The sequence below is a fragment of the Castor canadensis genome, chromosome 9, assembly GCF_047511655.1.
Source record: "Castor canadensis chromosome 9, mCasCan1.hap1v2, whole genome shotgun sequence".
Taxonomy (NCBI): Eukaryota; Metazoa; Chordata; class Mammalia; order Rodentia; family Castoridae; genus Castor; species Castor canadensis.
The window spans coordinates 45,097,938-45,113,860 of NC_133394.1; the positions used below are offsets into that span (position 1 = coordinate 45,097,938).

Below are 15,923 nucleotides of genomic sequence, written 5' to 3' on the forward strand. Positions count from 1 at the left end.
AACACATATGCACAGGAAATTAATGTGAGTCAACTCCCTGTATAGCTATCCTTATCTCAACCAGCAAAAACCCTTGTTCCTTCCTATTATTGCCTATACTCTCTCTTCAACAAAATTAGAGATAAGGGCAAAATAGTTTCTGCTGGGTATTGAGGGGGGGAGAGGGAGGGGGTGGAGTGGGTGGTAAGTGAGGGGGTGGGGGCAGGGGGGAGAAATGACCCAAGTCTTGTATGCACATATGAATAATAAAAAAATAAAAATTAAAAAAAAAACAAATACCATAGTTGAACTACATTCCAACAAGTTTAATACCTGACAATGTAGATTAAATTTCAACATAAGTTTTAAGGGGAACTTTAAACCACAGCAGGTACAGATAAAGAGGTCATGGGCAAGAAAGACCAGTGAGCGGGATGAATTCTCAGTGTAGAGGTGGAAATCATGAACAATGATGACTGGACTCAAGACAGCCCTGGCACCTGGAGGCCAGAGAAAGGCAAAACAAGCAAGTCTACAGTTCTTAGGGACCACAGGATTCACCAGTATCCTGGTTAGATGGCTGCCTGTTTTGATACTTCTTTCTTTTCCTTTAATAGACAACCAACTCCACGTATAGATCTGAGAGAGGATGGGAGAGAAAGCAGTGAGAGATGACCCAAAGTGTTACCTTTAGGTATTGGGATAAAGGAAAAGCTCATAATTGTTTTCCAAACGAGCTTGAGTCTCCACTTTTCACTGGTAAAATGAAGAAAAGGCCAATGAAATGTTAAGGGGCCGTTCACATAAATCTTAGAGTTCAGCTTTTTTTTTCTCCTCCTTTTCACACTTAGGGGGTAGACAAATACTTGGTCTTCCTTTGACCTTGATATTTCAGTCTATCAAGGGAGGATTATCAAGGGAGGGAAGTTCTCTTAACTCTGCTCTACTCTGAACTGTGATGCATAACTGTGCAGGTGTCACTCACTTCTCATTTGTTTATTTTGCTATGCCTCACCTCAGGAATTGCTCCCTCTTCCATCTTTCCCTTCCTTTTTCCAATCATCCAATTTGCTATGCAGCAATAATTTCCCTTCACACTGTTCCTGCCAATTGCTGTGCCAGATGGCTTTGGTTCTGAGCCCCCTCGCCCAGCCCCCTTTGAGAACAGCTGCCATTGTCACTGCTGTGAACACATCATGGCTTTGAACCCATAGCTGGGACCCCAACTTGATGCTTGGCGTCAGGCGGGGCTGGTGCTAACAGAAGGAACCATGAAAACAGCACACGTTTCCTTGCTGCTGTTCAGCAAAAGCTCTTAGAAAAGGCACTTTAGCATTTTTTCAATCATCTGTGTATCAAAATCTCATTGTGAAGTTTAATTCTTTTACCACCTGACTCAGCTTCCTAGCCATGAAGTTCCCTTTGTGCTTTAAACTCAATTAGAAACTCATATTTTCCATCCTGATGACAGATGTGAAAACACAGCTTCGGTTGTGTGTGTGTGTGCATCTGTCTAACTGTGTCTGTGTGTGCACAGTTGTGAGTCTATCTCATTTCAATCCAGCATATTCTTTTATCCACATCCAAATATTTTTACTTAAACATAATCACTCAGCAAGAAAAATACACTTTGCAGCTCTCTGCAAACTGTAAGTCACCCTCTGAGGACAGATGGAATCAATTCTTCCATCATGAGACTGTCTCATTCATCCCAGCACTAAAACACTGCTACTGTGGCACTACCAAAAAGGATCATATTTTTGAGCTCTCTGAGATGGCAGGTCAATCGAGGGCCTAAAAACCCAAACAAAAAGAATCCTGAATCAAATTCTGTGTAGCCCAATATGCATTTCAAAGGCACTGCCCATGTAGTCAGTGGGTTCGGGTTTTTTTGTGTGTGTTTTCTTTTTCTTTCTTTTTTGGGGGACTGGGGGAGGGGCTGTCTTTCATGTTAATTTAATTGTGCATAACCCAGGCACATTTTGCCACTAGGGAGACTTTCTCTTTAGTGTCCCTTCCCTACCACACACTCTGTCCTCTTTCATTTCTCCCAACGTGATGTCAGAGTGCTCCCCCAGCGTACATGGGCTGGGAGAGTCCCAGAATGGTATGCAGTCTGCTTTGCTGCTGAGGAATTTGCCATCCCCTTACTTGGCACCAAATGAAAGTGGGTATTAATTTCTCAGAGTGCTGATGGAAACACAAGAGAGGGGCCGCAGGAATGATCCCACCTAAATCTGTAATGTACAGCCCAGCAGGCTGCCCGTTCAAAAGAGGGAGGGCCAAGCAAATGAAAGGAAAGAAAAGATTCTCCTGACTTGACTTCTCTGCATTTTGCATCGTTAGGTTTTGGAGAGAGATGCGAGAGGTTTGGGCTCTGCACGGAGCTAAATTATGCAGCTGCGGGAATGTCAGGTCCTCCAGAATGGGATGCTTCGTTTAGATTTTCCACAATGCTATTGAAGTGCTTATTTTCCTCCTGAAGAGACACAAACAGATGCAAACTTCTGTAAACACTTTAGAAATGAATTCAGTGAGTTTGGCCTCTCAGCAGTGCTCAATAGCTGACAGAAAAATGTCTAATTAGTGCAAGTGGAAATAATAGGGCCACTTGGATTCCTTCCATCCTCCTCCAAGTCTACTTTTCCAAGAAACTCAAAGGCCCTTTTGTCTGGCAGGTCACCCTCTCTCCGGCTTTTGTGCTCCGATCTATTAAAAGTAGGAGGGGGAAAAATAGATTAGGCAATGTTCTCTGCTCAAATATATGGTGTGTTGGTGCAGGATGCAGAATGCCTGCTTGAGGCCTGAGTTTACAGGTGCTGGGGGAGGGATTCCTCCCTTGGCGACAGCCAGCAGCACGTGCACGTGCATCCTAAGAAGTCTCCTTGGAAGAACCAGTCTCCCTTCCCCCAGTGCCACTGAGCCTGTGTGTTTTCCTTTTTCTTTCTCAGCTTTCAGGATTATCAATCCTCAGAGTTGGTGAAGAGAAGAAAGAGATTAAAAGAAATTAGAGGGGTCACCATTTTCTGAGATAAGCTTTATCAATGAGATATGCATGATCCATTATTTCTGTTTGGTTCCACTGAAAATTACACTGGCACTTATTTGGGAACCTGTCTCGGCCAGTTGTTGATATTTTGTCACACAAGAGTGGGAATGAGTGATGGGCTGGGTTTTTTTTCTGCTTTTTAATAGGGTTCCATGTCATTTATTAAACACCTACAACCCGTCAACCTCTGAATTGTCTCTAATTCTGAACCAGTGCAGCAAATAGATGTTACTGAGACTACAGACATTATATTTTCTTTTTAAAATTTATTTTACAGTACTGGGTGTTGAACCCAGGGCTTACCATTTGCTAGGAAAGTGCTCTACCACTTGAACTATATACCACCCACTCATCCACCCAGGCCTTTTGATTTTATTTTGAAATAGAGTCTTGCAAACTGTGTCTGGATCAACCTCCAACTCATGTTCCTCCTGCCTCCACTTCCTGAGGGGCTGGGATTATAGGCATACAATCCATACCTGACAGGAATTTTATTCTTTCAATCTCTGAAAACTTGATTTGAATAACTTTTTATATCTTGCAGGCCTCTGCTTTATATACCTAAGTTTTACTATCTATCTGGTTCATAGAAATTAAAGTTATAATAACTGTCATTCTGTGGTTATTTTCTATAGATTTGTGTTTCTGTGCAATGTGGTCTTGATTCATGATTGGTAATTTCTGACTCTATGCCACCTATTGTAAATTTCATCTTACCAGATGGTAGATATGCTGTGTTCCTATACATAGTCTTGAACTATGTTCTGGGCTTCAGGCTTAGGAAATAGTTCGACCTTTGTGAAGCTTGCTTTGAAACTTTCAGAGTTAGACAAAAGCAGTTTTACTCTAAGGCTAATTTTGTCTCACTACTGAAGCAATACCTTCCTGAACACTTTGGCCCTGTGAATGACAAGATTTCTACTGTGGCTGGCAGAAACACAGCTGCATGGGACCTGAGGACTATTCCTTTGCTCCTTTCAAGTGGTTTCTTTCCATGAGCTCTGAATGTCTTATTTGTGCAGCTTTCTCCTTCTGGTACTCTGCCCTGGGAACTCTACCTTGGCCTGACCACACAAATCTCCATCTCCTCCCCTCAAGGAGACGACCTCACAGTGTGCTCCACTGGACTCACACAGCTTCCTTGCAACCCAGTGGGATGAGTGCCCAGCTGGAGCAATCTCCAAGCAATCACTATATCATCATTCCTTCTCCTGGTGCTCACTTTTACTACAGCATTTAAAAGCACTGAAATGCTTTGAAATTCCATCTCCTGAGAAGTTTTCTTTTCCTTTCTCTTCTTTTAAATACATACTGTGAACATTCTTTTCACTGGAATTTGTTTCCATTTGTCTTTTTTTTTTCCCCTTAGAATTTTTTCATCTCAGTGAAGTTTATGGGGTCCCTAAAGCCATGATTAAACTCAATAGTGAGTTCAGTCTTATGCTTCTTTAGGTGCTGTTCCCAATGACCTTGAGCAAACCACAAAGGGAACACAGAAACTGACCCTTGAGATGCTTGTATTCCTCAAGTATTGAGGAACTGGCCTTATCAGACTTAGCTGGGCGTCCATCTATCTGCTTTCCCATCTTTGAATTTACACTTTATGAATGTCAAATGATCAAACTGCTTTTCAGACTGATCATTTATTTGACAAAACTTGGTAGAAATTTTGAGCATTTCAATTTTAGTTAGGCTTTTTTTTTTTTTTTGATCGAAAAGACAGAAGCTCAATCAAGGCAACTCATAAAAAGGCTGTACATTATCCTGAAGATAATCATGGGATAATAAAGGAGACATGTAACTCCAAGAATGCACTTAGGAAAAAATAGGGAGTTGGAAGCAGAGCCATAGTTCTTGGATCTGCCCTCATGTTCCCACATATGTGGCTTAGCCAAACTTCACTTTCTACTTCTTTCCATCCTGCAACAACAGGCAAATTCTTTAATAGATTCACTTTTTTCAAGTCAAGTCCCAGAGTCATCAGGCAGATATCATCAGGTAGTTACTGTTAGGTTTGCCTTGAACCGGTGGTAGGATGGAGAGAAGTATGTCAAAGCTAAGTAATAAAATACATGGTTGCATCGAAGACAGGGGCAGTGGGTTGTGTTGTACCTTAGAAAGGTATTGATTAGGGCTGGGAATCTGGCTCAAGTGGGTCAGTGCTTGCCCAGCAAGTGGGAGGCCCTGGGTTCAATCCCCAGCACAGTATAAGAAAAAAAGGGGGCAATGATTAATGCCAAGATCTTTGGAAGGATCCAATACATAATACTTCTCTTCCTTTCCTGAATTATGAGCAAATTGAGAACTAAAACAAGAGTTAGACAGACAAGAGATCAAGTATTGTCTTTAACCCTGATAAAGGCTAAATTGGATGGCAAACCTTCAAATTAGGGCACATTAGGGCACAGAAGATCTGCTTGCTGACCTCCAGAATTGTGCGGACTTCCTCATTGGGTTACAGTGATCACTGGACCAAGCAGAACATCCCAGGTAGGGTGTCTTACTACATAAGACTATGGCACAGAAGAGCAGAAAAGAATCCCTGTTTCCTTTAGACAGATTGCTCCCAAGAGAAAAAAAAAAAAGGAGACGTGAAGCCATGCATGACCCGTTTATTCTTCTTAGATTTGCCAGTGAGATTAGTCACTCACCCCCTACCCCCATTGCACCCCTGCAGTAGAGCGGAATAGAGAATAGAACAGTAAAGGAATGGAGGCCATACAGTAATTGAGTTCCCTTTTCCTGGAAGGAAACACCAAGAGGAGGAAAGACCTTTTTCCCCCCTAGCAGTTGGCACCTCTATCATAGAAAGAATAAGATAAATTGAACTGAAAAGTATTATTTTCCATACTTAGTAAACATAGTGATGGTTTAAAAGTCTTAACAAGATAAGAAATCCTCACTTTGACAAGAGAAGGGTTATTGGTAGGCATTCCCTGACTGATGAATGTCCATAAATACATATGTTCTATACAATTCTATAGCTCATTAGATCAAAGGGAGGGGGAATAGAAACCAGTGATCAAATCACATAATTAAATACCTAGATAGAATCTAGTAATCTAGATGTAAAAGTTTCAGCCAGGTTTACTTAGAAATATGCAAATTGTTTTAGACAGGTTCCGTCACTATAATGAGATGCCTGGGGTAATTAACTTGTGTTTTGGATCACAGTTTTGGAGATCCTGGTTCAACATCTGCCTACTGCTTAGGGCCTCTGGTGGGCATGCCCTGGACAGCTAGGGCAGAGAGGGTGCAGTGAAGCACAGTTGCACCTCATGGCCAGAGGAAGAGAACAGGATTCACAATACCCTCAAGTGCACACCCCCCAAGGCCTTGAAGACCTCCCACCAGGCCCTACCCCCTAAATAGCTCCACCTCCCAATAGCTCCATTTTAGGAACCAAGCAGACCTAGGCCTCTAGGGGACAGTCAACATGCAAACATAAAGCTGTGAAAAAGCTGATCCTGGTATGTTTTGAAAAGTAGAGGCTATCCTTTCCCAGTGGAATGCATCCTCTTACTTTTGATGAGAGAAGAATTCTGAGATGTCCTGAATTTAATTAAAAGAACTGGAGGAAGGAAAGAGAGATAGAGGAGGTTAATCAATCGACAGGTTGCTAGCCACAAAGAACAAAAGACCCCTTTGTCTTCTCGAATGCACATTAAAACCTTAATTCGAATCCCACCACCACCACCACCACCACCACCACCTCCACCCGTGCCACCATGCCTTACTTGTATACTTACCAATCCAGAAGCAACAATTGCTTCTCCTTCCTGACAGCTCTTCTCCCAAAGCTAGCCCCACTTTGCATTTTCCCACCTATTATCTATAGCCTCTTATCTGGAGCCTTCACTAAATAATTTATGCCTTTGTCCCCCAAATTTTCATCATAAAAAATGGTCTTGGTGCTGGTTGGATGAACATGTTCAACTTCTACCTGGCCTTGCTGCTGAATGTTGCAGGAACCTGCCCCAGGACAAGTTCCTTTTTCTGGCTAGCATCTACAGATCTATTTCAGAGATGCCCCAGTCTCAAGGGTTAAGATAAACCATGCTTAAATCAGCAACCTCAACATTGACTGTGTTATTGGTATTTAGTAATATTACTGAGCATCAGATAACTGATACCCAACTCCCCCAGCTTCCCAAGATAGAGTGGGCCTAGTTGACACGGACTTGGTAGACCTGTATTGGCCTTCCTGTGCTCACATCCCAGTGCCTGGTCACAGGTCATGTGAGCTTGCGGTATTATTTAACCTCTCCAGTCGCAGCTTTCCCTTCTGTAAATGGGGTTAATAATAGAACCTGCCTTGGGATTGCTGTGAGGACGGGATGGATTATGCATGTAACATTTAGCACTGTGCCTGTAGCTAGTTTTGCCTGACAAGTGTTAGTACTAAAGATTACATAGAAGAAAGTGGTGCTTATTGTGGTAACACTAGAGTAGGAAAATGCTTACAGTGCTTTCATCTGTGAACAAACAAGCCTAGAAAACACTCAGCTTGATTTAGTTTAGCATATGAAAAAAATAGTAATCTGTGATCAACTCATGTATGCTACTAATTGTATAACCACTAAATCAAAGGTCTTTAGTATAACACCCTTATGATTTTCCACAGAAATTTGTCTGCTTTATTTTTACTTCTCACTCCTCTTACACTTTAATGTCATGCCTGTGTTTTTCTTTCTCTTATTTTATTCAACTAAACATGAAAATACAAATCAAGTTTAAAATGTTATCTAAAATTCTGTATTTCTTCTTAATTAAAATGGCATATGGTAGCACACACTGTAATCCCAGCTACTCCAGAGGCTGAGGGAGGAGTATCACAAGTTCAAGGCCAGCCTGGGCTATATGAGAAGACCCTGTCTTTAAAAAAAAAAAAAAAAAAGCTATGCAATAAATGAATGAAGTAGGGTGTTATGAAGTGATGTAGAAACTTCTCCCATATGTAATGATTATGGAAAGGAAAAAAGTAGCAGGATAATGTCTAGTGTGATCTCATTTATGAGAGAGAGAGAGAGAGGAGAGAGGCCAGGCAAGGCAAGTTCTGGAAGAATCTTTCTGAAACCATTATCAGGCAGAAATGGGAATGAGACTGAGGAAAGGAAGAAACAGAATAAGGAGCAGAATAAGTGGGATATTTTTAATTTTTGCCGTAGCTACTTTTGCACCGTTTGAATGTTAACAAGAGATGTGCACTGCTAAGAACTCTAAGGGGGAAATGGAGGGAAGGAGATACTGTTTGATCCGTCCGTTGAATTGAACTCCTTTCTTTCTTCTTCGGATTTGGTCACCTAATAAAGTGTGCTCCTCCTCCTAGCTGCAGGCTTGGTGGTGGTTTTAAGTAAAAGTTCCGAGAGAAAACCGAGCTGGGTGCCGGTGCCCTCTCTGCTTCACTGTGCTGTGCTGTCCCGCAGGCGGCCTTGCGCGCCTCCATCGCGGCTCGGGACTGCGCGGCGGCGGCGGCCATGGTCTTCCTGATGGACCGATTCCTCTACGGGCTCGACGCCTCGGGAAAACTCCTGCAGGTCGCCAAAGGCCTCCACAAGCTGCAGCCGGCGACGCCAATCGCCCCGCAAGTGGTCATTCGCCAGGCCCGCATCTCGGTCAACTCAGGTATGCCCAGTCCTGTGGGTGGCTGGGGGCCTTGACCTTGACCTTGACCTGGGATGCCCGCGGGCATCGGTCCCTGCGTGCCACCTCGGCCCGCGCCTCCAGCCCGCGCCGGCCCTTGCACCCGCCTCTACCGGCACAAAGGCCCTGGCATAAAGGGTGTCAGAGCCAAAGGCAGTAGAGAAAATTGTGAAAGGGTGTGGAAAATACTAATTGGAGCTTTTGTCTTCTAACAAATCCGTCCTGCTGCTTTCAAACAGGGGTATCTGAATTGCTGTACTTCTGACCAAGAGCTTTTAAAAAGCAGATTAGAATTCTAGTATTTTCTCTTAGCTCTCCTGTCCTCTTTCTGTAGGGCCACTTGACTAAGCTAACAATGGAGCTTCCAAACCCACTGAAGCAATTTGAGGGTTTTTAAAAAAATCATTCACAACACCAGTACAGTACCTGATTAGGTCTGAAAGTATCTTTTTTCTCCCCTGTCACTTTGAATGAGATGAAAAATGAGGCTGACAGTCCAACTTAAGATGTAGAGTGGAGGGGGCTGGAGGGAAGAGGGGGCCTGTGATGTGTAACAGCAAAGCCCACCCCCACAGAATCCTGGAATTACTTAAATTACCGATAACCATTCCATGTAGAAATGTGCAGCCTCCTGGCTGCTCTCATTTCCAACAGTGAAAGACAAATGTGTGAACACAGAAGGCGACTTGCCCCTCCCAGAAACAGGACTGGCTCTTTTCTTGCTTGGTTTTAGCTATTGCTATAGTTTTCAATAACTCTTATCTGTAAGAGATTTAAGAAGAAGGGAAGATGGTAGTACTCTTTGAGCACTTCACTTCTTTTGAAAAGGAACTGTATTAACTATACTAAGTGGGACAATGGCTGAATGCAGAAGGGACAGAGATGAAAGGATGTGGGAGAAATGGCTTGTGGAGGTCACCTTCTCAAAGCTCAAGTTCACCTACTTTCAGGTTCTCCCACCTGCTCATAAATTGTGCTCACACCATATTATTGACTTCTAAAATAATTACAGGGACATAATTGAAGTTAGGGGAAAAAAGTCTTCTTTCAAATATTCCTGATAGCACCTGTAACATTTAGGGCATGAGGGAAACCTAGCAACTAGTATTCCTTTTTGGTGGTGTCAGATGGCAATGACATGGGCGGAGCATCTGTGGGAGGGACATAAGGAAGAGGGCTGAGGCAGAGACATGGTTGTAATATTGGTTCTCATCAAGAACTTGAACAGTTACATCACATATTTTGCAATATCCAGAGTAGCTATGATGTAGCATGAAAGTCAAGGTCAAATGTAAGCTGTTATGTTGATGGCTTTACTTTTACACAGCCGAGCTAATCTGTTAAGTTTTCTTTTCTTTCTTTCTTTTTATTTCCCCTGTGGTAGTGGGTTTGAACTCAGGGCCTCATGCTTGCTAGGCACACACTCTAACACTTGAGCCACTCTGCCAGCCCTTTAATTGTGTTGGGATTTTTCAGATAGGATCTCACAAAGTATTTCCCTGGACTGGCCTGAAACCATGATGCTCTTGGTCTCTGCCTTCTGAAAGACAGAGCCACTGGCGTCCCACTTCAGTTTTCTTTTGTTTTGCTATTTCTCTCATGTCTCCAGCAAGGGTGGTAGAACATTTTCATCCTGAAAACGTTGATATTGAGCAAACCTCAATATCATCCGGAATGCTGTGCTTCTCTACTCACATGATTATTTGTCACAGATAAAGGTCCTATTTCTCAGCATTCGAGGTTGTCATTTCCTCAAAGATGTTAGCAAAGGTGCCACAAGAAGGCACAGCCCCAGAGTTAAGTCTTCCATGTGTAAACTGCTGCTCTAAAATGTATCTGGAGCCTCCCACTACACTGGAAAAAGAGAGACATAGAGACAGATATAAGAGAGAGAGAGAGGGACAGAGAAAGAGAGAGAGAGAGAGAAAGAGAGATTTAAAATGGATGTGAGCTGGCTGCGGGTGGCTCATGCCTGTAATCCTAGCTACTTGGGAGACTGAGATAAGGAGGATTCTTTGAGGCTAGGCCAAGCAAATAGTTTGCAAGACTCTATCTCCAAAATAATCAGAGTAAAATGTACTGGAGGTGTGGCTCTAGTGGTAGAGTGTCTGCTTTTCAAGCACGAAGCCCTGAGTTCAAATTCCAACCCATCAAAAACAAAAAAACCCACAGAAATAATTTTTTTTTTAAATGTGTGTGTAAGGATTAGGGGGTGTGAGGGTTAAGGAAAAAGATCAGTGAGGGGGCTACTCAATTCCAGCCTTTGGCAACCCTGGAGTGGAAAATGAGAGGGCTTATATTGCATTATAAGGAGTAAGTAGGAGCAATAAGGGGAAAGGCGAGGACAGCATAGTCTGTGACACCTTTGATCCAGCTCTTCCTGGTATCCATCCAAACACTCTCCAAAGTGCCAACATATCAACATAATAGGAGGCCAGAGGCAAGAGCGACTCCTTGGCCTGCCCATCTTACTCTTGGTTGAAACTAGGACCCAAACCTTTCAAACCAGAGTGACAGATAAAGGCTCAGACTTCCTATTCTATCAACACGAGAATCTTAACCCAGTACAAACACATACATAAGGTGAATTGAAAGAATATTTTGAGGTACTTGTAACATAGAAGGTGTTCAAAGGCAGCAGATCATACTACTGCTCACAACATTTACAGCCAGAAGGGTTTACCCTTGGGCATGTTAATCCCTCTGCAGATTACAGGCTCACAAGAGAAATGAAATATTGTCATAAAGCTGGAATTCTTAAGGGTTTGCACAGGCTGTGAAAGGGGCCCAAAGTTTTCCACCAGCCCTCTGGAAAAGGTTGCAAAGCTTGTTTTCTGCCCCAGCTCTGAGACAGAGACAAAACATACAACAAGTAAACGTCCTTCCCAAAACAAATAAAAATCCTTGTCTGTGCCAAATCTGAGTGTGCAGTCAGAATTTTCCTTAACAACAAGGGAGAGTCCCTCATCAAGTAATTAAGAAAAAAAATTCAATACTGAAATTTCTGGGGCCCAGGAAAAAAATCAAGGACAAAACTATGCTCTGGAAATGTTCACACTCCAGGCACAGTAATCCCACAGGAAACTATTCTTGGTTTATATTAAAATTTGTAAGTAATACAAGGAAATGAAATATATGGAAGATCAAGGTCATATACAACAAAGAAGAAAAAAGTGGAAAGGAATGAAAATAACCTGACTCATATGGTTTTAAAAATAGTATGTTTACAAATTGGCAGAGTGACTCAAGTGGTAGAGCACCTGCTTAGCAAGTGCAAGGCCCAGAGTTCAAATCCCAGTGCTTCTGTACCCTTCACCCCAAAAATAGTATCTTTAGAAGAATAGAACACAACAGGAAAAGAAATTGAATTCACTAACTTAAAAAAGAACTAAATAGAACTTTCAGAAAATAAAACACTATAGCAATTGAGATAACAAACGAATGTGGTTGTCTGAAAGTTACAGTAATTGCTGTGGTGTTGCCCACAAAACAAGCAGAGAATACTCATTTTCTTGCAGACACAGGACACAAGAATTTAGCCACAGAACTATGGCTAGAAAGAGCCAAAAAAAACAGCAGTCTTCCTAGTGGGTGGAATGAGGTTTTGGCATTTCAAGTGCTGAGAAGGATACTCACTTGCCAAAGAAACTGAGCCACTGGTGTGAATACAAGAAAATAACTCATTAGAAAAATGAAATAAAAAATAAAGATACAAAAATTCAAGTCTGAAGCATTTATTACTAGCTTCAGATGTTGTAAAATTATTTTGGTAATGCTTATGCCGATTTCTAAATGCTCACACTCAGTTTTTCAATAAATCTCATTTCAAGTCAGTCACAAAAAGGTTCCACTAACCGTGCTCCAGAGCAGTGCTTCCTTACCTTCTGTGTGCCTGCAAAGCCCCTGGAGATCTGATTAAAATGTAGGTTCTGATCCAGTAGGCTGGGGGCAGGGCCTGAGATTCTGTGTTTCTGACCCACTAGAAGATGACACTCAAAGATGAGGTCTGTGGACCTCACTGGAGTAGCAAGGGGACCTTTGCTAACCTAAATACCTGGTTCCAGTATAGTTTATCTTATAAATAAGGCAATGACCTTAAGATCACGGTAAGTTTCCTAGGGCCAGTTTCTCAGGTGTTCCAACCCTGACCTACCTGAAATGTATTCCTGGAACAGGTTTAACAGCAGGACAAAAACCTATGGAACCTAAAACTGCACATAAAGAAAACACTGAGGAAGGTTAGAGATGCAACTCAGTGGTAGAGCACTTACTTGGTATGCACAAGGTCCTGGGTTCAATCCCCAGTACTGCAAAAGAAATGAAGCAAGAAGGAGGGAGGGAGGGAAGAAGGAAGGAAAGAAAAGAAAATGTGACAATGAAGCAGAATGATTTAAACATATAAAAATATGAAAGAGAATTGAAAAAGCCCAAAGAGAATGAAAAGGAAAACCCACTGTTGAAATTACCGTAAGAAGGAGACTAGTAGAAACCGAAGGTATGAACCAATTCCAGTTATAATACATGTGTGCATGGAAATATCATAGTGAAACTCCCTGTATAGCTATCTTATACAAACAAAAATTCCCTTTTCTTCAAAAACAGAGGACAAGAAAGTAAAACAAGTCCTGTCTGGGGGTTCATACCAGTTGGAGCAGGAAGGACATAAGGGAAGGGTGTAGGAAGTTGAATGTGGTGAACATATTCTGTACTCATGTATGAAAATGGAACAATGAGACCTGTTGAAACTATTCCAGGAGTGGGGAGGGGGATAAAGGAGAATGATGGAAGGAGTGAATCAAATATGATATACTGTAATAACTTTTGTAAATGTCACAATGTTCCCCCAGTACAATAATAATAATAATAATAATAAAATAATGTGATAACATTTTTAAAAAGAAAATGCACATAAGTATAATAGAACTTCTGGGAAAACTGATTAGATTCAAAACTGGGGAAAATATGTCTTTACATTGAGGAAATATGTCTAACTTACACACACACACAAAATTTTTAATCCACACCTAGACACAGTGTGGTAAAACTACAGAAAATCAAACAATACTAAAATTCTAAAGGAAGCAAAGAGAATAGATTATTAACATATGAACTATATTTAGGCTGACAGAAAGCGTTTTATCAGTCATAACTGTCTAGAAAAAAGCAATATAATCTATACAACATTGAGAGGAACTCATTTTTTTTAACTGTTTCTTCTCTTTATTAAATTGTTCAGAATTCACAAAGAATATCAACATGCTATTTGCTTTGTAAAAACACTACCAATACATTTGAAAGGAACTCATTCTTAACCTAGCATTTTACACTCATCACAGCCGTGATTCAAAAGTAAGGACAAAATAGACATTTTCAGACAATAATTAACAGTGGTTATTACTCTCAAAGACACTCAAAGACATCTCTCTATTTTTCTCTCTCTCTCTCTCTCTCTCTCTGTCTCACACACACACACACATACACACACACACACACACACACACACACACACACACACACACACAGAGGTATATTTTCCTAAGGAGGAAATTAAACTAGAAAGACAGACCTCTTAGTGCCCAGACAAGATAAGGTATACAGTGACACTTCTGCCACATGCTATTGGTTAAAACAGGTCATGAGGCCAGTTCATGTTGAAGGAGAGGGGAAATAAACTCTGGACTTCACTTCTTAATGGCAGAATAGTAAGGTCACGTTGCAAAAGAAAGTGTGGGTGGAAAATATTCTTTGGAAAGACAATCTACACAGCCAGAGTATACGTCTATGTGTGCAATTTGAAATAATGTGGTCAGTGAAGGCCTTAGGAGACAGTGCCATTTAAGCAAAGACCTGAAGAAGGAAAGAGAGCTTTGGAGCTACTTGGGATGATGGCAGTTCAGGCCAAAGTATTTATAAGTACAAAAACCCTGACGTGAGGACAAACCTGGCAGGTTGTGGGGACCATAGGAGGCCACTGTAACTGAAGGAGAGGGAATGACAGAGCAGAAAGAACAGGAGGAGACATACCACAGAGACCGCAGATTACATAGGGCTTTGGGGAACCTGGAAAAGGCCAAGTGACTGGGTCCTCAGCCTGTGGAGAACTGCTGTCCTTAGACAAATCCCTCATATGTGGAGGTAACCAAAACAGGTAGAAAGTCTTTTCAAAACCCTAAAACTCCCCACTCCCTGGCTGCAAATCCCTTTGTGATAATTCTGTAAATACTCCTGTTCGTGGGTAGCTCTACTCTACCAATTGAGGTCCACCTTTCACAGAGAGGAGACAGCCTTTCACAAAGGTTTGCCTCTGTGACTCAGGCTGTGCTCCGTGTGGATAACATGTGTGTATGAATCTTTCATTTCAGATACTCTGTACCTTCCCATCCTGCCAGCTCCTGAAAACTTCATCTTTCTCAGTATTATATATATATTAGTTACCAACTTTAAACTTTAAACTGGAATATTTCCAAGAAAGGTTATGACCCCTGTTAAATGCATGAATCTTAGAGCATGAAGTATTTGTGCTTTTTAAGGTATATGTTCAGCCGGGCATAGTGAGACACACGTATAATTCCAGCACTCAGGAGGCACAGGCAGGAGGATTGTGAGTTCCAGGGTCAACCTGGATTACCTAGTGAGACTCTATCTAAAAACACCAAAAAATAAATATAAATAAATAAATGAATGGAGAGAGAAGAAAGGAGGGAGGAAGGAAGGGAGAAAAAGAAAATGTTTGGGACTAAGTGTGTGGCATTTTCTTGCTTCTTTCCAGGGAAACTTTTAAAAGCAGAATATATCCTGAGCAGTCTAATAAGCAACAATGGAGCAACAGGTGAGCACTTTTGTTTTTTGGTAGTACTGGAGTTCAAACTCAGGGCCTTGCACTTGCTAGGCAGGCACCTTACCACTTGAGCCACTCCCCCAGTCCCAGTGATCTTCACATCTTCACAATGACTCTGACCCTCAGCCCCTCCACAGCTCTAACTTAATGCCTGCTCCATGCCCTCGTTCTTCCTCTACACTAGATGTTCCCAGAACTACCTGGAACTACCTCTATGCTGATGAATGAAGTGATTGTGTTTCTGTTCTTTCATTTCAAAAGCAAAACAAGAATCAGGCTTTTAGTACCTCCTGCTTCATTATAGAGGCTGTTCTCTACTGCACAGTAGCTGTTAGGACAAATAGTTTCTGGGTCCCAGAAAGGGCTCGATAGCAACCTTTAAACAAATTGTGACTGGAACTCAGGAAGACAAAT

General features: G+C 41.8%; 1 protein-coding gene across 11 annotated transcripts in view; it reads left to right on the forward strand.

Annotated features, from left to right (window-relative positions):
• The window catches only part of Alpk1 (alpha kinase 1), a 123,886-nt gene that overhangs the window by 89,872 nt on the left and 18,091 nt on the right, over positions 1-15,923 (forward strand). For all 11 annotated transcript variants that reach the window (XM_074041548.1, XM_074041550.1, XM_074041549.1 and 8 more), the window contains 2 exons: positions 8,455-8,653; positions 15,441-15,500. In XM_074041548.1, coding sequence (XP_073897649.1) covers positions 8,455-8,653; positions 15,441-15,500 — 259 coding nt within the window. The remainder of the gene's footprint in view (positions 1-8,454; positions 8,654-15,440; positions 15,501-15,923) is intronic.